General features: G+C 36.7%; 1 protein-coding gene across 13 annotated transcripts in view; it reads left to right on the top strand.

Annotated features, from left to right (window-relative positions):
- Ndae1 (Na[+]-driven anion exchanger 1) overlaps positions 1 to 24,745 on the top strand; it is a 124,681-nt gene that overhangs the window by 20,449 nt on the left and 79,487 nt on the right. For 4 of the 13 annotated variants that reach the window (XR_013009044.1, XM_076424354.1, XM_076424363.1 and 1 more), the window contains exons 1-2: positions 9,024 to 18,960; positions 22,365 to 22,495. The exons of 2 other annotated variants lie outside the window; for them this stretch is intronic. Coding sequence is in view for 10 of the 11 variants with exons in the window: in XM_076424354.1 (XP_076280469.1) it covers positions 18,722 to 18,960; positions 22,365 to 22,495 (370 nt within the window). In the remaining variant the exon portion in view is untranslated. Of the gene's footprint in view, positions 1 to 9,022; positions 18,961 to 19,001; positions 22,277 to 22,364; positions 22,496 to 24,745 lie in introns of those variants that run through there. 7 more of the 13 variants (XM_076424364.1, XM_076424362.1, XM_076424358.1 and 4 more) reach the window with 4 other exon arrangements.

The raw sequence follows: 24,745 nt of genomic DNA, 5'->3' as shown, positions 1-24,745 counted from the left end.
TCGGACTCGTTTTGAAGCTAGATATGCACGTTGCACCAGCGATTCTCATATTTTTATTTCACGATTGTTGATCTCGCAATTGCAGAGACGCTTCTGTACACGCTTCGTGCACGCGCAAATTAACGTATAGCCAATTAGTCCAGTCAACGAAAAGTTGTAGAGGGAAATGGAAGGAACACAATTTTTAACATTGGGTCTTCCGTTTTCAATTTCCACTTCAGTTTTTGAGTTTCAACATCAATTTCTCAATTTCAACATCAATTTTTCAATGTCAACTTCAATTTTTCAGTTTCAACATCAATTTCTCAAATTCAACTTCAATTTTTCAATTTCAACTTCAAATGCACGTAGAAGGTCCCCTTTTTCGGTTTTTCGCTTATATCTCGGAAACTAAGCGACCTAGCGATAAGACCATTCTATACAAAATTAAAGCTGACAAAATGCGCCATAAGATTGACTCGATTCAGTTTTTCGCTATCTCGCATAGTTTCCGAGATATCCGCGCTCAAAGTTCACTAATTGTGCTGAAGAGTTCTTTTTCACAATTAGTGAACTTTGAGCGCTTTATGGCACATATTGTCATATTGTCATATTGTCAGCTATAATTTTGTATAGAATGGTCTTATCGCTGGGACACATAGTTTCCGAGATATAAGCGGAAAACCGAAAAAGGGGACCTTCTACGTGCCCTCCTGCACCTCGCTCACCTCCTAGGAGTAGGGACTTTTAGTATGTTTACCTACTAACTAGTCCAAACAAAGACCCGAAGTTAAAAATTGTGTTCCTTCCATTTCCCTCTACATCCCCCTTATGAACATTTATTGGCTAGACTAAATTCACTTTGACTAGAAATCGACAAAACAAATTTTTCTTTCGTTTCATCGATTTCAGATGTTTGTGTTCTGTTTTTTTCTGGTATATTTCGGAGATGCTTTCATTTAGAAACGTGCAAACCGATGGAATATACATGTCATTTTCTATAAAGCCTAGCGCGAAATTAATTTCTAACGTGAACATGAACGTGAAGTCCTAACATGAAAACTAGCAGTCTAATACAACCGTTGCCCTTCGTAATGCATTTTCTCACGAAATATTAACAAAACACAACTACAAACAAGTTACAAACTCCTCGGACATGTGTGTTGCAATTCGCATAACGTCGAACGTAGAATTAATTCGATATAGTTCGCGTAAAAGCAGAATTATGATCGTCGCGTGTATGTAACGAGCAGCGAACGTATTAATTATGATTGGAAGACCATTTTGTGATTAGAGACAAGCGGAGCAGAAATCGAGCAGCGTGACACGTCGCAGGCTGCCCGGGATTTGCATAGAACGCGACACGCATAAGTGCGATGCAAATTTTCTGCGACCCTGACGTGCACACGCGGTTTACCTCTCCTTCCCTCGATTTTTCCTCCGTTCAGAAAAATCCCACTATGCGAACGATCCAAACTTACTCCTCGGAACGTCTTTATCGCCGAAAGAAGGAATCCAGATACGACCCGGCTAGGCGAATGGATTACAAACGGGGAATCGATAAAATTGATTTGTTGGCGATACGGTTCATGCTATCGGTGAACTTTATTCTGTTGCGCAACACGCAGTACATAAAACTTCTTATCGGTATTCGTCCGTGTCTTATCTTTGTCGTCGCTGTATCAGCTATGGAACTTATGCTCCCTTTTGCTCTACGCACAACCGGAAGGTCTTCGGTGCACCTGCAATCTTTTCGTCGTTTGAATTTCACGGGAATTTTCCCGATTCTCCGGGATGCACGATGGAAGTCGAAGATACAGAACAAAGTGAAAAGTTGCAAGAGATACGAGTATAAAGAACGAAACACAATGCAGAATTGAAATGTTCTTCTGGCGAAGAAAATATAATATGTTGATTAATGAATGGTGATGAGATTGTTGGCACCAGAGTGATACGCTTGAGTGACCCATATACATATGTACAATATGGTAATGAGGCTAAGATGCGTTTGCAAAGTTGAAGAACGCACGAGTTCTACTTGAAATTCTCAAAGTGCAGAATTTACCTCGTTTTCTATAATCTCTGTGTTGAATTAGATATTTTCATGGAGCAGAGAAGAAAATACGAAACAGTAAAACTGCGATATTTTCAACTTTTACTGAATGTAAGGAAAAGCCGTAAGGAAAAGCGGGTTTTATTAACGCAGACGCAGACGTGTTCGTCGCGAGCGCTCGTTTCGATCTGCCTTCTATTTGCATTTCGTTGGCGATCGTAATTTTCCAACTCTTCTGTTATTTATGATTCTCTATTTTTATAAATTTACCTATATACATACATAGAATTGTTAATATACACACACACGTACATACACCATCCGTACTTCAACTCTATATGAAAGTATTAAAGAACAAGCTAAATTTTTATTCTCGTAAATAGTGCAGAATTTATTTCATATGTGCCATAGTCGTAGAGAATCATATTCGAATAAAACCGCGAGAAAAGTTGAGAAACACTATTATATTATTTTCAATTTATTGAAAGTATTGAAATAAAGTTTTATTCTTGCAAATACACTCCTCAAAAGAATTAAGGGATCACTTGTGCGAACCTGAAAAATTGGTCCCACTTTACGTGTTCATTACTTCGTCAAAAATTGACGTATCGATATCATTAAACAATGGTTTGAAAGCCTGAAACCTCTAGTTTCAGATGCTCTGTTTCAAATTGTTGCTATGGTTGGTTTTTTACAAAGTTATAGCGAGATGATGACAACATTGACGGTTCACAAACATTTTGTGCAACTTTGGAACATCACACGGGGACCAACAAATTTTTTTGATAAATCGCGTTAATATGATTTGGAAGGGCTATCTTTCCTGTGTAAATTGTGTGATTGCTGAATATTGTGCGATTTTTTTATTCGAGTTATTCAACATTGAAGTAAATATGGGCTTTTTAACTTTAACTGGCTCCTGAAAGCGAAAAAATTATCGTAGAATCTTGTACGAAGAAAGAGCGTTTCTTTCTCTTCAAGGCACTCTTTTTGTTTTTCCAATTTCATTAACATTTCGATATACCAGGTGTTCCTGAAAATATGCTTAAAAAATGCACAATTTCCATTTTTCCTTTAACTCGCTGTATCTCGGCGAGAAATGATCGTAATACCATGATCCGAACGTCAGATTGGAGCAGAGATTCGGCCGATTCGATTGAGTACCCCATGAACTCACTGCGACAATTTGTTACCTATGGCAACTGTGTTTGAAGTTAGTGCTTCGCAGAAATTAGCTCTCCACGTACAGCGGCTGCCTGACATCTCTGAAAAATTTGGACCAAACTCGATTCAAAATCAAAGAACTTTCGATAGAAATGAGGTAGAGCGATGAAATTTTTTTAACATTGAAGCCGAAACTTTGCAGAATATGGGAAAAATGGGGAGATTATGGTACGAACGTTTTTTAACGTTGAGAAAATTTGTTAAACATGTAGAATTTCAAGAAAATGTGGTTTCTCCAGTACCACGCGCGAAAAAGGTTATTTTTTTAACGTACTATATATCATTTCCCGTGTTTTTTTCACGCTGATTTCAAATCTGATCTCAAAATTTGAAATCAGCGTTCGGATCATGGTATTACGATCATTTCTCGCCGAGATATAGCGAGTTAAAGATAAAATGGAAATTGTGCATTTTTTAAGCACATTTTCAGAAACACCTGGTATATTGAAATGTTAATGAAATTGGAAAAACAAGAGGGGTGCCTTGAAGAAAAGAAACGCTCTTTCTATTGCTTTTTTGCACCAGATTCTACGATAATTTTTTCGCTTTCTTGGAGCCAGTTAAAGTGAAAAAGCCAACATTCACTTCAATGTTGAAAAACTCGAATAAAAAAAATCGCACAATATTCAACAACCACACAATTTACACAGGAAAGATAGCCTTTTCAAATGATATTAACGCGATTTATCAAAAAAATTTGTTGCTCCCCGTGTGATGTTCCAAAGTTGCACAAAATTTTTGTTAACCGTCAATGTTGTCTTCATCTCGCTATAACTTTGTAGAAAACCAATATAGCAACAATTTGAAACAGAGCATCTGAAACTAGAGGTTTCAGGTTTTCAAACCATTGTTTAACGATATCGATACAGCAATTTTTGACGGAGTTATGGTCACGTAAAGTGGGACCAATTTTTCGTGTTCGCACAAGTAATCCCTTTATTCTTTTGAGGAGTGTAGTGTAGAAAAGAATATTTAGATATTAGAATTTAATGGAGTTTCGTAGAATAATGTATAATTTTCACAATATAATGTTTCAGATTTTTGAATTTAGTAGAGTTTGGTAGAATGTACCGAGTTTGTCCGTTAACATGGAAGTCCTCGGTCCTCGACCATAACGGACGGCATCGACCATTCCGCTAGATCAGCAAAATATTATGTATTACTCGTTTATCTCTCGTTGTTAGCAAGCCAAGACTGAAGAGTACAATAATTGCGACTGCATTGCATCCTTATGCATATTTACGTTTCTAAGGAATTACTGATGAGACCGGAAATTGTTCAGAAGCTACCTCGATAAACGACGTTACCCAGCAGAGAAGACAATTAAGTGCTCAGCAGATCTTCACTAGAATATTTCCGTTGGATTTTCTCTGGCGATATTCAGTGTAAAGTTAGATGGAAGAAACTATAGCTTTCGAATGTCGAACAATTGTTCAATTATACCAGAGCAGATAATGCCTAAACCTCGGACGCTATTACAAGCTGATAAGAGTAGCCGTGCATCAAGTTATTTCCTTTGCGACTAAATCTAATTACACTTCGTTTGCTCGAGTTGAGAGATCATTTGATAACGAATACGATTATACCTGACTGCAGTCTCGATTTAGCCACTCGATGCAAAACTGCTGCGAGTCGAAACGGTTCAATGTTGGACAATGAGGAATTTCGTAAAAGTTCTACAAAACGCGATAGTAGTCGAAAGATGTCGCGTTTATGTTATGTAGGCCACGCTAAGATTACATCATATCTAATTATTTTATCTAATGGCGATTAGAATGAACACGAAAGATTTATTTAGTGATGACTTATGAAGTATTAGGTTGGCACGGAAGTTCGTAGCGTTTTTACATCAAAATTCAAACATGAAATTAAGATATTTATTCATTGATATAGTTATTCATTGAATAACATGTTAGGTCACCTAGAAAATGGCAAAAAGTAATAGAAGAGAATGGAAAATATGTTATTGAACAAATCTATGTAGAAATATCATAATTTTAACTTTGAGTTTTAATTTAAAAACGCTACAAACTTTTTTTCGTTCCATCCCAATATATCATCGTATTTATTTTACATTTATCGTTCATTCAGAAGAAAATTGATATAAGTGGAAAAAAGAAAAGTTCACAAAATTATCTAAAATTGCCAATTGTTTTATTGCATATAACCAACATAGAAATGTAAAATAATTTGTTGTTATTTGGATACTGGGTTAATTGTCATGTACATTATTTATAAAGTACACCATAATCTATATGTATATTTATTATGATTAGACAGCGGATCTTTATGCAAAATAAGAATTGTCTTCATCGATTGCAAGACATAGAAACTAAATTGAATGTTATTTCTTCCCTTAATGATTTAAATAGAGGAGTAATCATATATTCACATCTTCAATTTTCAAAATTTTCGAACAATTTTGAATCTCACGTATTCAATTTTGCTATAAATGCATAAAAATCCGCAGTCTAATTATGATACTTGTTTTACGACATATGGAGTATTATATGCAGTATTCTAATTGTCTACATTGGGCAATTAATTTTTAATGCATCAGCTGTACAGTATTCAGTTGCGTTCTGTAAAAAAATCTCTCTACTTCGCGAGATAAATTATTTCCATTTTGCTGTTGTTTTATGTATCCTATAATGACCATACTCCGCATAAAAATCGTAATGACCCATCATTAGCAGATGCCCAGATTTTCTGCGGAGTTTTCTCCAAGCAAGGAGATTTCTTCAGCCAGGAAAATCCGGGAAACTGGTTATAATATCCGTAGACATGGAGACACGGAGAAGCATGAGCATACTTGATCCCGAATAATGATCGCCGCGGGCTGTTCTCGTGATGCACAGAAATTTTCAACGGATTTATGGATCATTACGAAACCGGCAGCCTCGCGCGCATCGAAACAAATGATCCATCGATTAATCCCGGCATGAATCACGCGCCGCAATTACGCGTGCGTTGATAAGTATGCTAATGCGAATCCGTGGTCACAGCTGACTGAGAGCTGCCACGGCTCTTAGCATATCTAGACCCTGGGAAATCATTCTTCTAGGCGTTTTCGATCGAACATGCAAAGGAGATTAGCGTGGCCGCGGCCGTGAAGCATATTCCAGAGCATCCGAGAACCTAATCAACTGGAGGATCGATGGATCCTCCTGGACAAGTGAACACCGGAAGCGTGTCGAGGTCGGCTCGATCCCGCGGGGTTCGCGAAACTTGATCCACCGGCAAAAATTTAATTGACGATTGAATTTCTAGTTAATTGCGATCAATCATTATACGCGCCGGTGATTATATTATCAAAGACATCATTTCGAGCAATTCATCTCTGGGTTTATTATTTTTAGTGATTTTGATGGGCGGTAACTATGTACAATAATATTTTTATTATAAATCTGCAGTTTAACGCTTGCATACAATTATAGTGTACAATTATACAAGCTTCAATGTGCTGGATAAAGGATTTTTATCGAAAATAATGTTATTGGTAATAACTGCGGATGTTCATGCACGTAAAATATGATCGAAACTAATACGAAGAGATATTATCAGTTATGTTTTAATAAACAATTATTTATACGGAAATACCATTATTTGCATTACAATAAGTTGCTAGTACTTTTTCCATGTTTGTAACACTCATTGTTAGTTGTAGCCGTTTGTCAGTTAATATTGACTTACATTCTGTCAAAAAAGTACCGGGAATTGGTCAATGAAACACAAAATATGTATTACTCATCCTTTATTGTATCACCTTCAAAGTAGGCCCCTTTCGAAATAATACACTTATGCCAACGAAAAACCCAATCATCAAAACATTTTTTAAACGCATTTTTTGGAATCAACTTCAGTACTCGCCGAGAATTCTCTTTTATGTCATCTATCGACTGAAAACAGGTGCCTCGAAGTGTTAATTTGAGTCCTGGAGAAATACGTATCAGGGGAATACGGTGGCTGCTCGATAAGATTTGTTGAGTTTTTGGCCAGAAATTCGTTCACAATGATAGCCTTGTGAGATGGTGCGTTATAATGGTGCAAAATCCATGAGTTTTCTTTCCACAAATCTGGTCTTTTTCGACGAATTTGCTCTCTGAAACGCCGCATAACGCTCAGATAATATTCTTTATTTAATGTCTCACCTTGTGGCAAGAATTCCGAGTGCATAACAACGCGGTAATAGAAAAAAACTGTCAACATCATCTTGACTTTTGATCGACTTTGACGTGCTTTTTCGGTTTCGGCTCAATTGGAAGGCGCCATTCCGAAGCTTGTTGACTGGTTTGCACGTCAAACTCGTAAACCCATGTCTCATCACCAGTTACAATGCGTTTTATGAATGTGGGGTCGGAATTGACTCGTTCTAACATGTCTTCAGCGACGTTAACGCGATTGAGTTTCTGCAGAAAATTCGCCAAAATCGCAAAACACACTTGAGATGAACTGACAAAATGGCGCACTGTAAACAAACTAAATAAATGACAAGTGACGCTCAAACTCCGCGTGAGTACAGAGGACAGTTGTGCCAACTTAGCGACAAAAATAATTTCAACAATCCCTTTAAGCGGGCTTTTTAAATGATCGATTCCCGGTACTTTCTTGACAGAATGTATATGCTGAAAAAGTACGTTCTACATCACAGGATGTAATGGGTGCATATTTATATTTGCTCCAATAGCGTTGTGGTCAGAGTTGGGCAAAAATTTGTATACATTATGAGAATAGCAATACGACAAAGCTCTAAACACAAATTGAATACTGTAACTCCGTGGAAGCTCACGAAACACTGAAGAATATGTAAATATAGTTCCAGTGTTCTATCATTCTGTATGTGTCGGATTATGTGTTTCCCTTCCAATTAAGAGAACTCATTGAACTAAAGTCAACCTATGTTCTGTTTACATATTCGCAGAAGGAATGTTTGACACACTACACACAGAGTTTCCACTCTAGCACAATCCTAACACGAGAAATTAAAGATAGCACGCGTCTGCTACCTTTTTCTGTGGGTGTAGTATAAATATCATTTCGCAGGAGTCTTGTGCAAACATATTCTCGATGAATTATCGAAACCGATAAAAATCATGAAAAACCGATAAAGCCCTAGTAACGCCGATCCAGCCAATAAATCACCAATCTCCGACGATTAATCTTTATAATCATTAATCGACCGATTACCAAGATAAAATTTCAACTAGATCCGACATGACCCAACAGGGCCCGACACGGCGCACAGTGGGTAAATTTGACCTAACTCGATTCAAAATCAAAGAACTTTCGATAGAAATGAGGTAGAGCGATGAATTTTTTTAAATATTAAAGCTGAAACTTTGCAGAATGTGGGAGAAATTGGGAGATTATGGTACGAATGGTTTTTAACCTTGAGAAAATTCGTTAAACTTGCACAATTTCAAGAAAATGTGGTTAATCCGTTACCACGGGTGGAAAAATTTTTTTTTAACATACTATATATCATTTCCGGTAGATTTTTTCACGCTGATTTCAAATCTGGTCTCAAAATTTGTCTACGGCCTCTGGTTTTTTCAAGAAATCAATTTTTGTTACAAGAAATCATTTCAACGAAAACATGATTTCATTAATTTCTTGTCACAAAAATCGATTTCTTGAAAAAACCAGAGGCCGTAGACAAATTTTGAGACCAGATTTGAAATCAGCGTGAAAAAATCTACGGGAAATGATATATAGCATGTTAAAAAAAAAATTTTCCACCCGTGGTAACGGAGAAACCACATTTTCTTGAAATTGTGCAAGTTTAACGAATTTTCTCAATGTTAAAAACCGTTCGTAACGTAATCTCCCTATTTTTCCCATATTCTGCATAGTTTCAGCTTTAATTTAAAAAAAAGTTCTTTGATTTTGAATCGAGTTAGGTCAAATTTATCCACTGTGCGGCGTGCTCGCGTCCAATTTTAAAATCGCGGATTCCAGCACCGTGGGGAACGATTTGCGTAACCGGTTGCGAAATTCCACTTGCGGATCGCCAACGCGAGAATAATTCCGTCGCTGGCGTCCGCTTTTCCTCGAGAATGTCGTTTGCGAAATTATGTTAAGTAACCTAAAGCTAGCTAGATAGTCCTGCAGCGGCCGATTACGGTTAAACACGCCGATCTTCCGTCCTCGTGGAAACCTCGCATATTTTCGCCATCAGCGGCCTCCGCGCCGCGAAACTGTCCCTCTTAAACAGAACGAACGAGATTTGTAGAGTTGAAAACAGAACAGTCATCGATCATCGTTGGACGCTATGCAGCGAGAGACTAATTTCTCTAATCTCTGACGCGACGCATCGTGGACATAGGGCCTAATGCCACAATGGAACACGGGGACGCGCAGTCATCGTTTCATTCATTATACTTTTACGTTTCAATTAGCAGCGCCGCGCGCGCTGCGTCGATGTCCGAGGGGCAGTCGCTCGAACTGCAAAAAATTCCGTATCACAAGGACTTTTTCATTGCACGTTGTTGTCGCTCGTTAAACCACGTTGGCTGACCTCCGAACATCGTTGATGTCGAATTTTGCCGTGGAAATTCGCTGGTTCGTCTGAACTTACATGCACCCGGATACAGTTAGGGAAGAGAAGAAGAGTTTCCCATTTGGTTGCTTTGACCAGAAGAGTTTAGGGTCCAGAATACTCCCGAATAGAGACTCAGGTCTATGCAAAATGAATAGAAGATTCTTCCTGCCTTCAATACTCTTAATAAGTTGGAAGTAATATTGGGTTGGCACACAAGAAAGTAATTTCGGTATTTTAATGTGAAATAGAGAACCCAAATTTTTTATTCAAGCAATGAACTTTAATGAATAAGATATTTTTTTCTTTTCTTCCATCTATTCCCAAAAAGAATAAATAAAAAAATATTTTATTGATTAAAGTTCACATCACGTGAATAAAGAAATTCGGTTTTATCTCACCTTAAAATACCGAAATTACTTTCTTGCCAACCCAATATATAACATTAAAAATAATATAACAATTTTCTTTCTGCTTAGAATACTCTTAAAAAGTTGCAAATAATATACAGGGTGAGTCCGAAGAAACAGAACACCAAAATATCTCCGTTACTTTTCGTTGTACAAAAATACTTTTTAGTACAAAGTTACACTGTTTGAACGTGTAACGGTGTAAAGGAAAAAATTTTCAAGGTCATTTTTTTTTTGATGATTTCAAGGTCATTGATATTTTTTAAATGGAACGAGGTATTTTTTAATACATGCTAATCCATGTATGTCGAAAAGTTAGTAGTTCAGTAGATATTTCAATTTAAATAACTCTAAAACACCATTACTGTCGTACAAAGACGTTAGCGTTTACTTGCTCGTGTAAATTGAAGAGTTGAAATTGAAATTTAAAAATTGACGTTGAAAATGAAATTGAAGATTTGAAATTAAGGAATTGAAATTGAAAAATTGAAATTGAAGAGCTGAAGTTGAAGTTGAAGGGTTGATATTGAAATTGACGTTGAAAATGAAATTGAACATTTAAAATTAAGGAATTGAAATTGAAAAATTGAAATTGAAGAGCTGAAGTTGAAGTTGAAGGGTTGATATTGAAATTGACGTTGAAAATGAAATTGAAGATTTGAAATTAACGAATTGAAATTGAAAAATTGACGTTGAAATTGAAAAATTGAAATTGAAGAGCTGAAGTTGAACTTGAAGGGTTGATATTGAAATTGACGTTGAAATTGAAAAATTGAAGTTAAAGGGTTGATATTGAAATTGACGTTGAAATTGAATAATTGAAGTTGAAGGGTTGATATTGAAATTGAAAAATTGACGTTGAAATTGAAGAGTTAAAATTAACGAAATGAAATAGAAAAATTGAAGTTGGAATGGAAGAGTAGAAATCGAAGTTGAAATGGAAGAATAGAGATTTAAGTTGAAATAGACGAATAGAAATTGAAGTTGAAATGGAAGAGTTGAAATTGAAGTTGAAATTGAAGAGTTAAAATTAACGAAATGAAATAGAAAAATTGAAGTTGGAATGGAAGAGTAGAAATCGAAGTTGAAATGGAAGAATAGAGATTTAAGTTGAAATGGACGAATAGAAATTGAAGTTGAAATGGAAGAGTTGAAATTGAAGTTGAAATTGACGAGTTGAAATTGAAATTGAAGTTGAACAGTTGATATTGAAATTGAAGTTGAAATTGAAAAATTGACATTGAAATTCAAATTAATGTTAGCGTTTACTTACTTGTGTAACGTGTTAGTACGACAGTAATGATGTTTTAGTTATTTAAATTGAAATATCTCCTGAACTATACTAACTTTTCGACATACATACGTTAGTACTTTTTTATAACGAATGTCCAGTTGCATCGATTGATGTATTAAAAAATACCTCATTCCATTTAAAAAAATATCGATGACCTTGAAATCTCATTAAAAAAATGACCTCGAAAATTTTTTCCCTTACACCGTTACATGTGGCCCTTCAAACAGTGTAACTTTGTCCTAAGAAGTTGTTTTGTACAACGAAAAGTAACGCAGATATTCAAGTGTTCTGTTTCTTCGGTCTCACAGCCTGTATAAGGTTTCTTAAATTCTTTTAAAATTTGCAACGCTCACGTCCAGTAGAGTAAATGTATCTATTACTGAGGTATTTTGTCCAATGAGAATAAATTACGTAAAAATAAATAGTTTGCTATGAATAAATTTGTACAATTCAATGAGAATGTATTCTCGTTGGCGAGGCGAAGAAAATTGCCAATCATTCCCATATTTGTATAATCTCAGAATTTGTAAATACTGTAGCTAGTAGTAGTATTTGTAAATACTACGCAGTAATCACCTAAAAGAGCCCAGCTTCAGATTTTTGAAAAGAATTTTTATGTGAATAAAATTAACTCTGTTTACTTTTTATCCTGTGTTAATATTTATCCCAAATTTATTAAGAACGAAGCTATTTGTGAACCACCTTACTATTTATGTGTTATTAGAGCTTACCTTGCAAGGGTTAATCGTCTTCTAAGGTTATTGAAACGTGAATTATTAAATCTCGGTATGGATGCAAATATATGAGATCACCGAGTGCATAACAGGTTTCTCACAAGGATACAGCTGTCACACCGTTGTTCGTCGTAAAAAAACATTATTGTTCGCATCTTTTCGTATCGGCGGACGCCCGGTGACCTCCGACAATTAAACAATTATCGTCTGCCTTCCCCTCACTTATTACACCAGGCTGCACTTCGTGGACAGCTAACAAGCGGACCGTTCATTATGTAAAACCGCGCACGTAGGGAGCACACGGATAATCATAGCCGGTTAATTATCCAATTGACGGCTGGTAATCATCAGCCGAGTCTGTTCAACGTAATATCACGATCTTGACATTCCAACGATCAGACCTTCGTTCACAGTTCTTTTTTTGTATAACACCTGGATTTCTTAACAAAACACTTTCCCGTTGCTTAAGTAAGGTGGAGCGGGGTAAGTGCGCCCTAGTTTTTGCAAAGTTGGACTTTAAATTGATGTATTTTCAGTCTGGTACGTAAAAACTTGACACTCTTGGTATCAAACTATCGCCACAGTTATTACTGATGAATTAGTATTATGCAGGATTCCAATTTTGCTTGAAAATTATCATTTTGATAGGATATTGTACAAAGTGTCAACTACTACGCACTTGCCCCGAAAATGGGCAAGAGCGTCTCTGGGAGTTAAAAATGCTTTCGAACCTTGTTTCAAGTGCTACGGTGAAGAAAAGAATTATTATCAAGCTTGCTATAAAATGCTTCTTATTGCATTAAATTATATTGTTTAGTTTTATAGTCAGGGCCGGCGCGAGGCAGATTCAGCGCGTTTGCCGGAACCCGGCCTCGCGTTTTGGAAGGCCCCGCGGTCTACGAAAACAAATCAGACATTTTGCAGGACCCGCTGTATAGTAGATTGAATATTCAGGTGTGTGTGGAAAATGCAATCGCATAATCCACTAATTGATGACAACTTGCTGCGCACTGACATGAGTGCAAGATTTTCTCTCCCGTCTTTGCATTGAGGTACATATTTTGTTGCAGCGTGTTGCAGACGTTAACACTAAATGTTGACATCGAACGTTGATACGTCTGCAACACGGGTGCAGAGGACATGAGGTGTTAAGGAAATTACCCAATTAGAAAACATCGATTTTGATTAACTTTTTACAGAATGGTGATACGATAAACAGATGCAAGACATTTTTTAGTAGCGATGATTCAGTTTGAAGGCGCGACGAAAATCAACGAAGTTCAGTGTAACTCCATAAAGTCCTTATGTCCCGGAAACTATTCCAGTTAAAAAAATCCGAACGCTTTCAGAGAAATGTACTTTTTACGAGAAATTAAACTATATCAATAGTTTTTTATGAAAATCGTATATTATATAATTACAGATTTTGTACTTTCATGGAATTTTTTGCCCCTTGAAAGCGAATTATGGATGCGAAAAAATATGACCTGCCTTTCTTTAAGGTACCAATATTCTATAAGAATGTCAGTAAAATCGGTGTCTTCAAGTTGGGTAATGTCCCAGGGTAAGCGATCGCGATGACCACGGTGCGGCGTTACAAATAATGTTAACTACGCCAGTAACTGTGGCTTCAGCTGAACGTAGTTTCTCTCTCGCGGTTGAAACTAATGAAAAATTATAGTCGATCATGAATAAGCCAAGACCGATTTACGATTTAGATTGTTACGGATGATGAACAGGTGTTCAACATCATCTCTGGCAGGAACCGTCCTAGATAAACGAACAGAGCCACCCTAGATAAATCTACATAACTGTTTAGTTTAGTTTAGGGCGCAAACATACGCACGACCAACTGGTCGTTGACAAAATACGAATCTTCACTTGAAGGGTACTGACAAGTACCACCCGTCATTGCAGGGATATATAAGCCCTTACATTTCTACTCTCGTGGGCTAGTACTGTCGTAATCACGAATTGTGTCGCGTCGTGCTGCATCTCGGAAGTCAACTACCAGTGAGATCGGACGTTCGTTCCTTTTGAAACAAAGTTTCTCCGTACAGATTCCGCGAGTGCGGTGTAAAATCTGTTAGGCAGTGATAAGGTTGCTCCGAGTCCCCCGCATTGCCAGTGCGTCAACACCGTGCATCTTAGTTTAGGTAATGTCATCTTGCAATTCTTTCTATTCTAAATTCAGTCCATTCGCGACACTTACACTATTGTAATACGAATTCTTATTGTAAGAATATACATATTTGTGTTCTTTGATAATTAACGCAAATTCATTAAACCCATAATTATTGTCCAATATCCAATAATTACGAGGCTTATACTAATTGTCCTAGCGATTCCCTGATTAAGCATCGGGTTCTTCCGCGACATTGCAATTGTCCAAACAGAGATTTATCCAACCTAGCGGCTCCCCAGTTTCGCACTGGGTTCGTTTGCATCCTAACAGCTCCCTGATTTCGCATCAGGTTCGTCTGTGCTATTATACAACCTCCTAGCAGTTCCCCGGTTTCGCATCGGGTTCGTCTGCGTTTGACTCCATTCCTAGAGGCTCCCTGACTTCGCGCCAGATTCGTCCTCGCTGTCTATAATCCTAGTTCCTTAACTAACAAATTGATATCATATTCCTAGGGTAACAACCCTTCGCCGGCCACTCGTGCTGCTCGCGCCCTGACTCGTAACAGATAAGACCGATCTCTGGCTATTCTTTCAATAGAAAGCGAAGTAGCAAACTCAATCAATTTTAATAACATAATCAAAGATTTTGCGGCGGAAAAAGCAAGAAAAATTATGTAATATTTATCTTACAAAAAATATATGTAACATCCTTTGTACTTATAATAAATAATTCCTTAAGCTTAGGATTTGAATGTGTATTCTGGCCCCGCACAATTTTTGAACCGAGCCCCGCCAAAGGTCACGCCGGCCCTGTTTATAGTTATCCATTTTTAAACAAACATGTATGTACTTTTATGCTGAAATATGAAATGGGATACAGTGATATTAAAACAAAGTTTAAAAATGCTTTCGAACCTTGTTTCAAGTGCTACGGTGCAAGAAAAGAATTATTATCAAGTCTGCTACAAAATGCTTTTATTGCATTAAATATATTGTTTAGTTTTATATGTAGTTACCCATACAGTGCGCACTTACCCACCGTGATATTACGCACTTGCCCCGTGTAGTAATATTTACGGGGCAAGTGCATCTTAGTGTTTTTCTCAACAAATTTTAAAAAATGCAACGAAAACGGTTTATTTAATGTAAACCTACATCAATATTTGTTGTACTTACCTAAAATAAGAACACAGAATATATTAATAACTTGTAAGCTATTGCACGTTCAGGGTAACCTCAAAGTTGTACGTGTACCTTGCACGTGACTGTTTGGCATTGGTTGATTTAAGCGAGGAAAACACCTTAAATTCTTGGACGACATCTATGTCGAATAGTTCATACTAACTTGTACTACATTAATAAATACATGCTAGAAAAATTTCGTTGAGATTATAACAAAAATAATCAATTAACGCACTTGCCCCGTTGACGCACTTACCCCACTCCACCTTACCATATGCTAAACGTTAAACATGTGCTGAGGTACCTCCGCTTTCGTACACACTACATCGTGTAGATATTTGTTTTCAAAAAAATGAATTCAAGCTCGTGAAAGCTGTCAATGTACAATGGGAGACAAGAGTACAAGAAATTCGAAATCCATCAATATATTGGCAATGAAAGCCATTCATGAGTATATTTTGCATTAAGAAAATAGTTAATTTAATTAGTGAATTTCATGTTATATTTATTTTTTAATCAAATTGTCTTCATATTGTAAAAAATTGTAAGTGACTTTTTCGAATAATTGTACCCTCTGATTTGAACTTCAAGATAATAAACACGACAAATAACAATGACAACACGATAAAGACGTTTTGTAACAGTTTATAATTTTCTGCTCTGTAACTGTTTAGTGAATCCTAATAAAATTTGAAAATAATTAATTACATAATTTTTACTACATATAAAAAAAACTGGAGTTTTCAGTTGCGTTTTTTCAATTTTATGAATTCTCCACAAGAAGACGTGTTAAAATGTGCAAACTTTAAATTGCTATAATTCTGAAACGGTGCAGCGAATCGAACCCAAACTTCGGTAATTGGATTAATTTAGTAAGAATTATATCTTGTCAAATTTTCAAAAATTTTCTTGCGTTTTTATATACCTCCATAACATCCTTAAAATCAGCCTAAGTAGGTAGCCCTATTATTTTTTTCACGGATACTACGACAATCTGAATTTCGACAACCCAGTCAGTGTGTGAACACGTTCCACAATGAACCGCATGCGCTTGCATCAGATAAGAAAATACTTGTTAAATAATCCTCCACGTTTACAAGCAGGTAAACTCCCAGATAAAAAGCATAAACATCCAATTACCTTTCGTTGGTGAAAAATGGGCTCGACACGGTTCTATTTGCGCGGAGATTAATTTATCAGCTTACGAAATTGAGCGAGACGGATGCAGGCTCTCGTGAAAATGATTTCTTTCATCGAGTTGCAAAATCGACTGGAAGATCACTGAGAGAGAACTAACAATAAGTAAACATTTTGCAACTTCGAAGACTGTCACCAAAGTGGTCCGAGAACGCGATTTTACTGTCTAAAAGTCAATATTCGAAGTTCAATATTTTGAAAAAACTTTTTTGGCTATAAAGTAACAATACTTCAAACCATCAAAATCCAAAATATTATCCATTTCAGATAATTGTGTAACCGAGGGTAACGATCTAAAGACAACATTCTGAAATCCAAAGTGAAACTAATTATTCTAAGAACTCATTATAGAGCATTATATAACAGGTTTGAATAAATGTTTTATATATATTAATAGGCGTGTTTTCATTATTTAATTAGGTTTCCAGCATTACTTAATCCATGTACGAATGCTGCAATATTATTGGCAATTTAAACTTTGGGAAGGTTTTTAAAAAAATGTATAAAAGTGTTAGACATCAGACTTGTTTTATATGAAAGTTTAAACAATTTCGAATAAGAGCATATAAATTTTAGGTGCAGCCTGCTGCAGCCGTGTAGTTTATACGATAATTAAGAAATAAAATCCCGCGGTATTTTGGCGTCCGGATAGCATAGTTGACTTGGACTCTGATGTTTAGACTGCGCGAATCGTATCTGCTTGTTAGTATTTCTTTGTATGAACTGTTACATTGTATTACATTGATCAGATTCACAGAAATAATTGGTTCTCGTCGAGCATACTTATTTTTGATCGCGTTAATCTTCAATCGAATATTCTCGTGGAAACATCTGTACTGAATGATTTTGCTAAGTTTTATGTGTGTTAAATTGTGTATTATAATTAGTTATATAATTATAGTTGAACATATTTATGTATGTAAATACATACATTGTACATATTTTTAATTCAGTTATATAGTGTGTAATTTAGTTTAAGAGTTGAAAATAATTTTGAATTACAATGTGGGAAAGTATGTTCCACTTTAACCTTCCCATCATACTGTCTTGACATAAAAATGTTAATTATTTTTATATTTGTAGACAAATATAACTCTAAAAATGAGGATCTTTTTAATGCATGGTATAATGAAGGTGATCCGAGCAGGAAAATAATTGCTGTGTCTGATGTTATTTTTGATAAAATCAATTAAGTGACTTGTGACGAAACTAGAAAGCCCATTAAACAAAAAGTACGTCTTTTTTGCAATAATTATCCCAGAAATGGAAAAATTGTCATCGGTCACTAAAAGCGAATTACGATAAATGGTTAGAACAACATTTAATCTTTGATCGAAACGTAAATGAAGGTCAATTGATGATGCAAAAGATTTAGATGAAGAGGACTTCGAATTAGCCATTTTGAAATATTTGAATAATTCAGAATTAACATCGGAAATATAATTATATACAAATTTATTGTGTTGAAAAATGTCGATATGTGTGTCTCTTTAATTTTGACCACGAAAAACGAATTTCCAGACTATATGTGCATAGTATTGAATCCACCATTTTGAATTTTTCATTTTTGATGTCAGATTCGTTATCAGTGACCTCAGAAACATCTGATTATCAACTTTTATAAAGATCTAATGACATTTTGTTTGTCGTCCGTATCGAAGAACCGGTCTTTGCGTATTCGCGTACGATTCGCTCGTAAACTGATCGAGCTTTCGAGGTTTTTCGAGTGAGATCGTCGCGAGCTGCAGCTCTCGCGGAGCTTCGTTCGCATCTGTGGCGCACACCTCGTGAATCCAGCACCAATAATTCGCTCGTCGATCACACGTGGCGATATAAATCGCGCGGCCTCTCGCGTCGATCCGCGCTCGAAACGATTATAAATTAACTTTGAATTCGACGGAACGCCGCGCGTTGTTCAGCTCCCCTGCTAATTGTTTCCTCGTTAGCGGCGTCAACTCGGCTATAAGCGTTTCTTTGTGCCTGCGGATGTCGCACGGTTTCACGTGGCCCCGTTGTTCCGCGATAATCGTCCGCCCGTTTCGCGTATCTCGAGAAATACGAAAAAAAACCCTCGAAGATTTTCCCGAGCAGCTTCAGTCGGACTTGACTCTCATCAGAACGGTTTACCACCTCGAGACGAATCGAACGATTCGATTGCATTCGACGACGCGACGCGGCATGGCGAGCATGAGTCGCGGGAACCTGGTCGAGCTGGGTGACACCTTGTGAGTATGCTTTTTTGAGTTCCTTCCTTCTAGTCTCTTTTCGGAATCTATTTCAATATCTGAATCCTTTTTACATATAATATTATGTCTTTCTGGGAGGTCCAAGCGTTTTTACGGGATCAATTTTTGGAATTTCGCTCCTGGTTTCGAATCTAAATCCTTTTATTAAAACGACTCGATTCTGGAATATATAGCTTCTTTTTGGAACATAGTTCCTCTGTTGGCAGTGTTCCCTTCGAAATATAATTATATAATTAATATAATCTCGTTTTTAAAATATCTGATTTAATTTGGAAATACCTGGTTCCTGTTTTTGAATCTAATTAGTTCTGCAGAATTGTTTCAGTCCAGCAGTTAGAATAAAAAGGCCACTAGAGCCACATTATAGTGTTCGCACGCTCTAGACAGTCTTATAATTAAACTCCACGCGCACTTTGTTGCAATTTACTATCCTTGTTATTTACGATGTGGTACTAAATCGTTTCCAGCGAGCTCTCTTCTCCTGTTCGTCGTTTTGTTTCTTGTTAATCCTGTTCTCGACGACCCCTAACATTTTGCGGTTCGAAGCATTGCCGATAGATTCTAAAACCAGCAGAAACGTCATGTATAGTTTCATGCGTGTTATAATATCTTCATGCCTGAAGTGAAATATCAATATACTAGAGGTGTGCGAGATCCCGGGAATTCCCGAAACCCTATGTTTGCGACGAGATGGGAAGACGCGCATTTCGGGACGGGATTCCGAAAATGTTCGGGTTTTCCGAGAATATTCGGGATTAATAAATGTTAAATGCTTTCGGCGCAACACGCACAGTGGTCCCAAATCGCGAAAAACCGGCCAAAACCTCTAAACGTACTTCAATGCACCCAAAAATATGTACTCGGAGGTTTTCGGGGTTGCTGATTACGAATATGAAGTTTAAATTCCAAAAAACACAATAACGGATCCAATATGGCGTACATATACATTAAAAAGTGGTTAGGTCTGCTTGGAAAATGATCTTTTTGGGGTCTTTATGGTCACTGATGACGAATATGAACTCGAAAATTTGAAAAACAAAATGGCCGATTAAAATTTAGTCAACAATTCGCATTAAATGTGTTTTGAGAGGTTGATAGGTAAAAATGTATAAATGACAAACAAAATTGCACTTTGTACATCAAGAATTAGTATAATTGTAAATTATGTACATAAGATTTAATCATCCGAATCGTTTTTCATTACTAAAAGTTGTAAAATCGCATTTTAAAATCCATAGAAATGAAACAAAGTTTACCCTCGTATAAGCAAGCAGGAGACTATTGGAGGTTGATTTTTATATATTTTGAAAGATAAATGTATTAGAGAAACACGTCAGAAAAGGAATTTTGGTGGGACAACGTGGGACTTTTAATTTATGTCTACGTTTCTACAATACGCGCATCAAGTTTTACCTTCTACGTTCTCCAAAGAATATTGTCATCGTGTAACGTAATGACTAACAATTTTTGAGATACAAAAACAGGTAAAGATTCTACTTACTTCCAGGAACAGCATCCATTTTGCAGAATTGAAATTGATGCACTATTTTGAAAGTTATGCACTTTAGAAAGGGGCGTTCAATTTCCTACTAATGCGCGCAACAAATGCTCATCAAACGAAGGCTAACTTTGAGCTGACTGCAGAACCGTGCCATAAACTTTTTACCTTTTTCCTTGGTGGCATTCAGTGGTCATAACATCACTTTACTCAACACTAGAATTACAAACTCCTAGGAGGATGTTCATTTTTGAGGTTTTGGCCGTGTTTTCGAGATTTTGGGACCACTGTGCAACGGTTCGATCGTTTACTACTAATTATGAAGCAATTTTGCTAATTATCAAACAAAATCAACGTTTCGATCCTGGTTTGGATCCTTTTCAAGATTTATTTGAATCGCGTTTGCTTCGGGGAGAATAAATTTACACACGTGCCGCACAATTATCATAAATTTATTTTCCCCAAACCGTAACAGATATCGGGATGAAACTTGCACTATAATCCATGAAAAAATGATTCCAGCTACTGACAATTATCGTAATAAATAGACTGCGGATCTTTATGCGTTTATGAAAAAATTGGCTGGGTAAAATATGAAACAATAAAAGATTCGAAAAATTTCAAAATGTTGTACCGTTGTTTTTAATCCAACAAAATCATTAAGGGATGAAATCAATTTTTATTTTACTCCTGCGGCCGCCCACCTTTAATGCAGAACATTTTTATTTTGCATAAAGATCCGCAGTCTAGTAATAAATATAAAGTTTCTGCCCGGAACTTTTCTTTATGGTATCATATCTAACTTAACACATTACCGACAGATCATTATTGCATGATTTTGAAAAATCTATGGTGCATGGCTAAACACTTTTTAATGGAACCTTGAATAGCAACAGCAATTTTCATCGAGAACTAACAAGTCACCCCCGATAACGTCATCTAATAGTTTCATTTAAGATTGCAATGTAAAAGAAAATGTCGATGCTTTCTTTTGGTACAGCACAATTTATTGAAAATCCTATTAATAGGCTTCCGGTAGGTAAAGTGTTAAAAAGTAGTAAAAAGAGTCCAGGTTTCAGACGGAATAGTTCGGGGTTTTTATGCCGTTCGTCCTGGGTTCGCGTTTTTATAGATAGCAACCCTATCCTGGGCCCCTAAAACGTTGATAGGTCGGGTTCTTATACTTTGAAAGTTCTCTAAACTGCTATGTCCCGAATTGCTCGTAAACGCGCAGCCTGACCATGGACTTCAAGACACTCGGAGTCCTCTGGAACATCGTTAGGCTCGCCTGGCAAAGTGGCGAGCCAGTCTAACAGCTAAACGGGTCCGGGGGCGACGGTAGTTAACGCGGCGGCCACACGCGGCTCGAACAAAGCGCTTCCTGCCGAGGAAGTTTAATTATAATAAAATCGCGTGCGCGTCGCCGCGCCGCGCCGGGCGATCGCGAACGGCCGTGCCGCGAATTATCTCGTGATCCCACGCGCGTTACATCGCATCGCGTCTCGTCGAGTCGCGTCGCGTCGCGTCGCCTCTTTCTCGCGCGAAAGACGACGATTCGAGGAAGTCGTTTACGTTATCAGCCGAGTTCGGCCGGAATCGCAGATTCCTCGAGATTACGCGATCACTGCGAATAAAGTTCGCGACGCGGCAACAGCCACGCGATAGAAATCGCGGGAGAGGCTCCCGCAGAGAGGGAGAGAGAAAACACCCGCCAAGAGAAGAACGATAAGATAAAAAAAGAAGAAAAATCGTTGAAACCTGTGAAAGTTGATCGTACCGAGACGGGCTGTTCCGGCGGTATTGAATTCTGCGCTTTTCGAGAACCAGACCTGTGTCACCTTTTCAATTCGCCACGTTTCACCTGCTCGTTCGATTTATTTTTTAGACCGTGGATGCAGCCGGGTATTGGAGGCGGAGGTGGCGCGGCCCACGCAGGTGGGACAGGTGACGACGAGGCTCCGAAAGATCCCGGGGTTCGGATCACCCATCAGTCTTACACCGAGAAAGATTACGAAGGTACCGATGTTTCTTGAGCTTGCTTCGTTCCGGCGAATCGATTGGCTATCGAACCGCTCCGACGAAACTGCAACACTCGTCTTCCATGCAACGCGATCAAAGAATTCTCTTTCAAATCACTGTATGTACTTACCAGGGTGGTTTTTATTCATTTTTGGCGAACATTCATTGCAAAATTTCTTTTACGGCACCGCCACACTATGGGCCAAACTGACGAAATCTGTATCAAAATCAAAGAACTTTTGATAGGAATGAGATAGAGCGATGAAATTTTTTTTAAATGAAAGCTGAAACTGCAGAATATGGGATAATTATGGAGATTGTGGTACGAATGTTTCTTAACCTTGAAAGAATTCGTTAAACTTGTACAATTTCAAGAAAATTGTGGTTTTTCCAATACCACGCGCGGAAAAAATTTTTTTTTAACGTGCGATACATCATTTCCCGGAGATTTTTTCACGCTGATTTTAAGTAAACGTTCAAATACTTCATTATGATTATTTTTAATGTATTTTATATATGAGAATACAATATTTCTTCAAACTAGAGTGGGTTACCAAATCATTTCAACGAAAAAATGATTTCATAAGTTGTGTTCACAAAAATCCATTTCTTGCAAAATCTTGAGGTCGTAGACAAATTTTGAGACCAGATTTGAAATCAGCGTGCAAAAATCTCCGGGAAATGATGTATCGCACGTTAAAAAAAAAAATTTTCCGCGCGTGGCATTAGAGAAACCACAATTTTCTTGAAATTGTGTAAGTTTAACGAATTCTTTCAAGGTTAAAAAACGTTCGTACCACAATCTCCATAATTATCCCATATTCTGCAAAGTTTCAGCTTTCATTTTAAAAAAATTCATCGCTCTATCTTATTTCTATCGAAAGTTCTTTGATTTTGACACAGATTTCGTCGTTTTGGCCCATAGTGCGCCACACAGTGGTCTGGATTGGAAAATCGTGTGCCATTTTGTTACAACTTTTGAACCAGTAGAGATATTGCAATGAAATTTTCACCAAAAATATTTAAAAAATAGTCATTTTTAACTATAGGTAATTGAATATGTTTTTCTTTGTTAAACAATAATTTTTTATTAAGTTTCATTGATATTTTTGATTCAAATAAAATTTTTTTAAATATAATCGTACAAACTATTTTTTACTTACTGCATATGTATTTTTTATATTTATGTTTCGCACATGTAACGTTTTATGGAATACGTAAAATATAAATTCGAGGAATCTTGTTGCAATCAACACGTACAAAAATGACCGAAGAGGTAAAAACGCATCATCACAAGCGTGTCAAAGATTTTTTTTATAATAATTTATAATGATTATAATTTTTTTATTGGAAAGTCGTGAACCATGTTCGTGTAACTTTTAAATCGTAAAAGGTATTGGGATGAAACTTGAACTGTGTGTGTGTGTGGACAATGTGGAAATGTCAGGCTATGGATAGGTTAATTACTATTACTATTATTACACTTTTTATGTTAATTATTTATTAATTCTAAAGCTTCTGTCTCTAATTGCCTAACTTTTTTACGGTATGATTTTATTCTAACACTGGATATGTATGGATCAAATGTCAAATGTAATCGATACCTTCATTTGTGCATAATCGTGAATTTTTCCGTGTGTTTCTACATCTTATGCGTTTAAAATCCTTGTGACGCGTTCCCTGGGCCTCCTCTGAAAGTTGCCCTATTGGCAACAACGCACTTTGTATGATTGTGGTAAAAATTTCAATTTTTCAGAGCGTATATAATTTATACGAGTTGACCAAACAAATCTTTTAAATTTTCGTTATTGGCCCAAAATCAATTTTTACTATTTTTTTTCGCAATTCCAACCAAATGCGTTTACTAAACTAATTCTTCTAGCCTTACAGAGAAATTGAAGTCGTTTAGTCCATTCATAAAAAAGTTATTCTGATTTAAAATGTGTTGAATCAGTTATGCTCATCTCGTGTCAGTAAGTGTACAATCTCATTAAACAGTTTTTGTACATGTAAATTTACTGTCACTTAAAAAGAATATATATAAATCTGCAGTCTTTTTAAACAGTTTTTCGATCGCGTTACACGGGAGTTTACTTTACACCTAATTTTTCTCATAAATACGTAAAGTCCACGGTCCAAGTTCACGTACGTAGTTTTTCTATTGGTCGAAGTGACAATGTCGGCGAATCAAATTATGAAAAGTACGCGCTAGTCTCCTCTCACTAGTCTCCCTCCGAGCAACTGTCA

Source organism: Lasioglossum baleicum, chromosome 5 (genome assembly GCF_051020765.1).
Source record: "Lasioglossum baleicum chromosome 5, iyLasBale1, whole genome shotgun sequence".
NCBI classification, from domain to species: domain Eukaryota; kingdom Metazoa; phylum Arthropoda; class Insecta; order Hymenoptera; family Halictidae; genus Lasioglossum; species Lasioglossum baleicum.
This window is presented reverse-complemented; position numbering and strand designations above follow the sequence as displayed.